This window comes from Apostichopus japonicus, chromosome 4 (genome assembly GCF_037975245.1).
Source record: "Apostichopus japonicus isolate 1M-3 chromosome 4, ASM3797524v1, whole genome shotgun sequence".
Taxonomy (NCBI): Eukaryota; Metazoa; Echinodermata; class Holothuroidea; order Aspidochirotida; family Stichopodidae; genus Apostichopus; species Apostichopus japonicus.
The window spans coordinates 4,646,789-4,655,533 of record NC_092564.1 but is presented as its reverse complement, the minus strand read 5'-3'; the positions used below and the strand labels follow the sequence as shown (position 1 = coordinate 4,655,533).

General features: G+C 38.1%; 1 protein-coding gene across 2 annotated transcripts in view; it reads left to right on the top strand.

Annotated features, from left to right (window-relative positions):
• Window positions 1–2,589: 2,589 nt before the first annotated feature.
• Window positions 2,590–8,745, top strand: part of LOC139966212 (transcription factor CP2-like) — a 33,531-nt gene continuing 27,375 nt past the window's right edge. Inside the window, exons 1-3 of one of the 2 annotated variants that reach the window (XM_071969011.1) lie at window positions 2,590–2,747; window positions 6,911–7,033; window positions 8,040–8,114. In XM_071969011.1, the coding sequence (XP_071825112.1) occupies window positions 6,924–7,033; window positions 8,040–8,114 (185 nt within the window). In that variant the 5' untranslated portion in view covers window positions 2,590–2,747; window positions 6,911–6,923. Of the gene's footprint in view, window positions 2,748–6,910; window positions 7,034–7,233; window positions 7,294–8,039; window positions 8,115–8,745 lie in introns of those variants that run through there. The other variant, XM_071969012.1, reaches the window with a different exon arrangement.

The following is an 8,745-nucleotide window of genomic DNA, read 5'->3' as shown; positions in this document are numbered from 1 at the left end:
ATATAAATTATATTTCTTTCTCTCGTTAAATCAAGACATAATAACACAAAATTTAGTATGTTTTTAATGAAGCAAAATATTGTTTTGATACCTTTAACCTTGCATGGGTTTGGATGCCTGTAAGTTCTTGCTGTAGATTTTTCCTGGTTCATATTTATGTTCGGCATGAATCGACAACGTTTAGCTTTCAAACCGATCATTGGTAAGAAACCGTACATCTTTAACTGTCTTTGTGATCAATGTATGTACAAAAGTATGCTACTTTTTAGTCAGTGCAAAATGGTTAGTGTTAGGTGATATTAGATGTTGTTACTTTCTTGTGAAATTACGTCATCACTAAATAAAGTAAAAATGCTATGTAAAATTCATTAACATTATCGTCCATTTTAATTACGTTATCGTCCGTCGCTGTATTCGTCGAATTAAGAAGAAGTGTGTTTTTAGATTGATATTATGGGTATAATTGTGTTGTAAAAATGTGCCGGAAAACAAAATAAATAAAAAAGTATGTGAATTTTATTAAACTTTCATAGAATGATGTTTTATTTTATGGAGAGTATGTCTTCTTTCGTGGTTAAGATAATTCCAATGAGGTTTGGTTGTCTTTTTGACCTGTGGCGCCATATTTCAAAAGGGTGGCGTCCTTTAAAAATGCTATGTGTGTTTAATACGTTACAGTCGCTGATGAAGATTGTTCGCAGTTACAATGAAACTCAAATGAGTAAATTACTTTGTTACTGTAGATTGGAATCATATCACTGCATTGATTGAATACTCAGTCTTATATGTGACAGAAATTGCAGACGGTTGGTCATAGTGGCCAGCTATGGCGGGAAACTCTCCATAGAAGGAACGGAAGAGCATCTATATGCCAACTCAGTGTGGTCACTGGTGATTAAATTAAGTTGACAAAATGAAAGCCTGCGAATAATGAACACCTGAATGTACTTAATATTGAGATAACAAGCAGGAGAAAACATCCCTGCCGAAACATGGCGCAATAGTATATACCTATATGGCGTTCCCCTCCCCCTCCCCGTCCACCCGAATAAAATCAAGGGGCATAAGCTTCACAAATAAACTTTGTAATATACAACTTGCAAATATGATGGTTGGGTTTGCTATCCCCTTTACAGATACTTGTACTTATTAAGTATATACCATGATAAGTTGGGGTAAAGATTCTTTGGATGTTTTACCCATTTTTTTTTTTTAACAGATGTCATAAGTTCAGCATAGTTCAGCATAATAATTTACTCCAGTCTATTACGCCTTCCATCATGTTATAGTCTAAACATGCCACTGAAAGAAGGCTACGCACCATTTTAACGTCTTTTTTTTACACGAATGCCCGGAATACCCCATTTCAGAAATATAGTCATATATAATACTATATAGGCTACTCTTTAATTAACCAAGTTTCATTTTCAGAATGCTAAATGCTGACGAAACTCGCTGCAGTTCGATTTTTTGGTTATTGTTCTTGAAGTAAATGCTGTCTTTTTACAATTCATGGTACATTGATAGAGGGGAAATAAAGTGATTCCTTCTTAAATGTTTCATTTTTTTTATTATTCAAGCTAAAACTTACGATGGTGTTATACGTGAAAGGGGACAAGAGTTGGATTTCCAAAAGTGCCAATTGTAAGTGTCGTGAACAACAATATCAGTAACGCATGTCGGTCAAGGGCGGCGGAAGCACTTTCAATCTGGGGGGGCACCGACATCAAAGGGCACTTTGCAGAAATTCGATTGGACTGATGCAGCCTTACATTTAGTACCCTTTATAACTCTTATTGTATTATCTTATTTGCGTATACACATCACTCCATCAACGCCCCTCACCCCCCCCCCTCCAGGAAAATATGCATACTAGCACTGCAATATCCAATGTGCAAATTGGGAAACAAGGAACAAGTTTTCTTTTGAGACAAAATGAGGTGAAATCATGCTAGTTGCTAATGTAGGATTCTTCGAATTAGAGTTTATTTCTTGTTAATATCTTAACAAATTTTTCAATTCGAAATAGCTTTGAGTTTGACCCACAGAAATTTATTAGAAGTCAGGGGCGTAGCCAGGATTTGCAAAGTTGTATGCACGACTATCTGAGCGGAGCGCCACCATCGGTTTGGCGCGGAGCGTACAAGAAAAATTCTGGTTTTACAAACCCCTCAGATGGCCGGAAACGGCCCTTCCCGAGTGTTCATTCTGGTTCCCTGGCCTCTTGCTAACTTGAGACACCTCAATTTTTATGTAGAAAAAGGGCACATTTTTAACCTGAGGAAAAGTGGGGGGGCATGTGCCCCCTGTGCCCCCCCGGTTCCGCCGCCCTTGATGTCGGTTGATGTTTTTTCTTTTCAATAGCATTGTATTAACTTATGTGGGAATCAAGTAACACATTGCAGATCAGGTATAGCTCTTTGATGAATGTTGGGTAACTGGTTCTCACAATATCCAATATAAGTTGTTCTGTGTCAGGTGAATGTACATGGAAAGTGTGACTGAATATGCTTCGCACTTTCACGCTATCATTGCTGCTTTGAAGTCTGTGATGACCAATTACTGCTATCTTCAATCTGACAATTGGCGATCCAGTGTTGACTGTACTCTACTCGTACGTAGTCTCGTTCCCTTTGAGCGGACTGAAAACGTAAACAACAGCTACTGAAGTCAACCGCGAGATTAAAATCAGAAGACGCGAGGCAAGAGAACGTGCCAACTGTGTAAAACTACCAAGCACGTCTTAGGTAATATATTTATTTGCTTCCGTTGTTAATTCTTCCTTTGAAAATGTGTACATTTTTGTTTGAGCTTTACATTTATTTTGTTTCATTTGCTAATGTTACTAGTACTACTACTACTATATAGTACTACTTACTAGTACCACATCATCACAGACTCTTAGCCCTAAGATAGCTTAGGCCTAGTCTACGTCATGCATCATAACATTATTCACCTTAGTGGTACAGAGCCCTTATTGGAAGCGTCGATCGCTTCTGTAAAACTTCAAAGCGAATGCGAAGAAATGTCATTTTGACGAAACAAATGTGGAAATTTGCAGTTTCATCAAAATGCAACATGAGGAATTCAAAAATAGTTCTAACTTCTGGGTAGGCTATAATTTAATTTATCAGGATTTGAACTGTAAACTCTGAGACTAATTGATGTTTTTTTGACTTTCTAGCATATTTTGTGCGATACATATTGTCTTCAAGGTAGCATGTTCCATATGATTGCCCCATCAACTAATTCGTCAAAGCAATGTGGTCCTTGTGAAGTTCTCACTAGCTTAATCCTACCCATAACTTGATAGCTGACAAGTTGGCCATTCACAGTACAATGCTGCCACATCCAGGAACTTAAAACAGCTGCAGTACAGTGCTGCCACATTCAAGATGATATAACAGCTACAGTACAGTGCTGCCACATCCAGGATCATAAAACAGTTGCAGTAGAGTGCTGCCACATTAAGGATGACAAAACAGCTGCAGTACAGTGCTGCCACATTCAGGATGATATAACAGCTACAGTACAGTGCTGCCACATCCAGGATCATAAAACAGTTGCAGTACAGTTCTGCCACATTAAGAATGACAAAACAGCTACAGTAGAGTGCTGCCACATCCAGGATGATATAACAGCTACAGTACAATGCTGCCACATCCAGGATGACAAAACAGCTGCAGTAGAGTGCTGCTACATCAAGGATCATAAAACAGCTGCAGTACAATGCTGCCACATTCAGGATGATATAACAGCTGCAGTACAATGCTGCCACATTCAGGATGATATAACAGCTACAGTACAGTGCTGCCACATTCAGGATGATATAACAGCTACAGTACAGTGCTGCCACATTCAGGATGATATAACAGCTACAGTACAGTGCTGCCACATTCAGGATGATATAACAGCTACAGTACAGTGCTGCCACATCCAGGATCATAAAACAGTTGCAGTAGAGTGCTGCCAAATTAAGGATGACAAAACAGCTGCAGTACAGTGCTGCCACATTCAGGATGATATAACAGCTACTAGTGTTGCTACGATAATCGTTTTCAATATCGGTATCGGCCGATATTTGCAATATCGGCAGCATATCGGTATCGGTAAAATTTTGCCTAATTGCCGATAACAGCAAACCGATATTGAACTTTTCTTTTTAACAGCAGAGTTACTTCTTTATACTTGCAATGATCTGTTAATCTGCCCAAGACGATCCATTTCTTTAGCGTCAGTTAAACTCAGATTCATTTTCGATTAATATCCATGGAAACCTGACCCTCCGTAACCTCTAAAAACATGTCTACGGCGCGCGAATATAACCAATGACCTTCGTGAACCTTGGCCTACACACAGCATTAGTGCAGCATACACTGTACTTTAACCATTCATTTTCTCAAAGGCCTCCGTGAAAACCTTGAACATGATGTTTAACCGCACAGTTCAGCAAAGTTGAAAAACCTTGTTCAATTTCCCGCGAACATAAAATACTGACAACTTTTTTTTATTTAAATTGTCACGAAACTGCTAAATTTTAAAATGACAAGTTAGAGTACCTATATAATGTTATAAAATGAAAAGAGATTTAATCTGTCTTTCAATCTTTAAAACGTGCAACTTACAAAACGTCCGATATTATGAAACAAACAACGTTCAGCAAAGCCCCGTTTCTAGACTGCCTAACAATGAATAGCGTGCACTATGCGTACATTTTTACAACTGCAGTGTTTAACCCTATACCCAACTACCACGGTGCCTGTGCTGTTAATTTTCCCAGGTACCTTCCCAATCACTGTGAGCTCATACCCTGTGTAACACGTGTTTGTTAACATTTTTGGCACGTTGCCAAGGAACTTTTTTGTTACGTGAGATCTGTAACCGCCGAGGTGGTTAGGCTATTTGTTATACACTTAACTATGGTAGGATATTATTTCTTCCGTATTTTTGGAAATTCTAGAAAATACTTTCTTTTCTCCCCGCGTAACAACAGATGTGGTCTTACGGTATATTCATAAATGGATGCACTAGATCCTTGTTTACATGACATTAGTTGCATTTAGTACGATATGCCAGTTTTGCGTGAATTTTTCGAAAGTGTTTTGCTCGATCTTTCGTAATATTTGAAAATGGTACCACCTTACTTTCCGTACACAATTGGTCATTTCTCTACTGATTTTCAGTTTTTTTTCCCTCTATACGGTCAAGTGAATAAGTTGTACATTGAGTATAACCTCAATAAATTATAACTTTTACATTGTGATCGACAGTTCGTAACCTAATTAAGATGCATATTTGCAAGCATACGTTAACACTGTAAGCAACTTGTAAGTCTTTACGATGTTAAGGCTCACATTTACTGCGTCCATTTTATTTTGTCTGTTAAAAAATATCGGTATCGTATCGGTATCGGACCGATATTGGATGATAATATCGGATATCGGCCAAAACAGATATTGGTGATATCGGCGCAACACTAACAGCTACAGTACAATGCTGCCACATCCAGGATGACAAAACAGCTGCAGTAGAGTGCTGCTACATCAAGGATCATAAAACAGCTGCAGTACAATGCTGCCACATTCAGGATGATATAACAGCTGCAGTACAATGCTGCCACATCCAGGATCATAAAACAGCTGCAGTAGAGTGCTGCTACAGTACATCAAGGATCATAAAACAGCTGCAGTACAATGCTGCCACATTCAGGATGATATAACAGCTACAGTACAATGCTGCCACATCCAGGATCATAAAACAGCTGCAGTACAGTTCTGCCACATTAAGGATGACAAAACAGCTACAGTACAATGCTGCCACATCCAGGATGACAAAACAGCTACAGTACAGTGCTGCCACATCCAGGATGATATAACAGCTACTGTACAGTACAGTGCTGCCAAATTAAGGATGACAAAACAGTTACAGTAGAGTTCTGCCATATTCAGGATGTCAAACAGCTGCCGTACAGTGCTGCCACATCCAGGATAATGAAACAGCTGCAGTACAGTGCTGCCACATCCAGGACGATAAAACAGCTGTATTATAATGCTGCCACGTTTAGGATGATGAAACAGCTACAGTTCAGTTCTGCCACATCCAGACACAAGCTCAGCTTTCAAATTGTCACAAAATTCAGGGAAGTGCCCCCAACTGAGGAAAAATATAATTGAAGTTAGAGCCATTTCAATTTTTCCTAGTGTTATAATACAGAAGTAAATGCATTCGTTTTGTTGTTGTTTATAATGACAATATGAATATAGCTGCATTTTGTGAAATACCTTTGATTTAACAGTTTTTAATCACAGTGGAACAAGCTATTTTGAATGTGATTTTTATTGCATGAGAGTGTCTTTAATAGAATTTTGCTGATAATAATTATTGTACTACTGTAGCTGCAGTTTTCTATTCTGCCATTCCCAACTTTCAATCCAATAGGCACTGATTACCTACCCTCCCTTCTTAGAACATACTTAAAGTTTTCCTGTATGAATGACTGCTGGCTTTGTATGCCAAACTGTGTCTCAAGAGCTACCAAATAAGGGTTCCTGGTTGAGAACTTGCTTGGCAGATCTATCAAAAAGTCTGATTCCACAGAATATTAACCTCTAAGAATTATTAAAGTGCTACTTAAAAGATGGTGTGCCCTATAGGGGGGAGGTGCAGCTTTGTTGAAGTTATTGCTGTCTTGCATCAAGGCTTCCTTTGAATTACAGGTGTTTTTACCACTTATGAACAGAAAGTTTCTTACAGTAGAAAAAAAACAAAAAACATCTTATACTATACAAGATAAAATAAAACATTTATGCTAAACTTTCACTTTGGATGGATTTAAACATGATATATTATTGTATCAGCTGCTACGAATGTATACATAAAGTTATGTTGTTTCCTTTCCTTTTAATTGCAGGCAGAATCACACCATGGCCTGGAGTGTATACAGTCAGAGCCTAGAGGAAGGCCTTGTGGCTGATTTTGATACAAATCTGTCTGGGTTGGGTACTGAGTTAGGCACTGGTGCTTACAACATGAGGTAATTATTGACCAATATCATGGCTGGAACAGGAATGAGTTTGATGTTTCATTGAACAAACAATAATATCCCCTTGCCAGAGCATGTTTGGGCTGGGTACCAAGTTAGGCATTGGTGCTTACAACATGAGGTAATTATTTACCAATATCATATCTGGAACAGGAATGAGTTTGATGTTTCATTGAACAAACAATAATATCCCCTTGCCAGAGCATGTTTGGGCTGGTTACTGAGTCAGACACTGGTGCTTACAACATGAGGTACAGTAACTATTTACCAATATCATGTCTAGAACAGGAATAAGTTTGATGTTTTATTGATCAAACAACAATACCCCCATACCAACTCTCCGAGGCTGCAAAAACAAGGACCAAGTGTACCCACAAGATTATAATTCAGTCAGAATCGCCATCATGTATCAATTTTGGTGTACAACCATTTTCGCAAATTTATAATTCACCAAAACCCCAGACAGAAGACTGGCAAAAGTTTTCTTTAATATAGTCCTGTACTTGCCATAGCCACAGGGTAGGTATTGGATATATCTTATCATATCAAATGACTGATGCATATTGATATCTGATGATACCAGACTGATAATGGATCAGTGGTGTTCTTGTTTGCTGTGGGTTAATAAAACCTCCCTTTAAGAATATTCAGAAACTGATAAGTCTCGACATCTTAATTATTAGATAAATGTGATATATCATTTAGGAAATGTGCTTGGCACTGAATTCATTTCCTGGTGACTCCAAAAAGGAGAATTAAGTTTTCTCGTCAAGAGTAAACATTATCTTCCTGTACTCACTAATCTGCCTTGATTGGAATTTTTCAGAAGTACATATTACTTGACATGTAATAAAAAACCATTGTCATCATTTTATAATAATTAATGTTTGATAATATTCAAAAAGTCACTCTCTTATACCTTTTTTGCAGGAAAAGAAAGACTTTTGAACATAAATTACACTATTCATGTTTGTTTTGTTGTTGTTGTTTTTTTCAGTGAGGTCTTGGCTCTTCCCATGTTCAAGCCTGAATCAGGCTCATCTGACCAAATAGAAGGGAAAGTACATTGCAGGTAAAGTGTTATTCAATACTTAAAGGGTGTGAAAACTCGCGCACAAAGAAAAGTCTCATGCCGGTAATCTGACCTAGTTTCGAATGAGGTGTAACAGAAGTGTTAGACACCACCATCGATCCCAGAAAATAAATACACAGCTTGCTACCGTCGGTAATTAGACAGTAATGCACAGTCAGTACATGCAGCTACTGTAGATAAAAGATAACAAGGTATCACGTTTTATTACTGTGTGCATTTTGTAGTGACACAAACAAAATGTCACTTACAAGCAAGGGAAAGTTAATTTTTCCAGATGGCCGCACACGGTTTGGGGCGAGTCTTTAAAGCCTTAATTGTGATGTCTACCAACTCATTGACAGGTTTGACATAGTATTTACGATACACAGAACACAGATCGAGTGGGGGGGGGTGTTGGACTGCAAATCTCAAACTGGTGAACACTTCAAAATAAATGACCCAAAACACAAGTGCTGGGTCAAACTTTGACCTATCGCTCAGTAATTCTCATGTAACACAGCATAGACAGGACTACAACGCAATTTGATGATCAAGAAGAAATCGCTATTACGACAAAAGGCAACCATCGAAATTTTTATGTTAGCATGGACTCAGTATGTGATATCAAAAT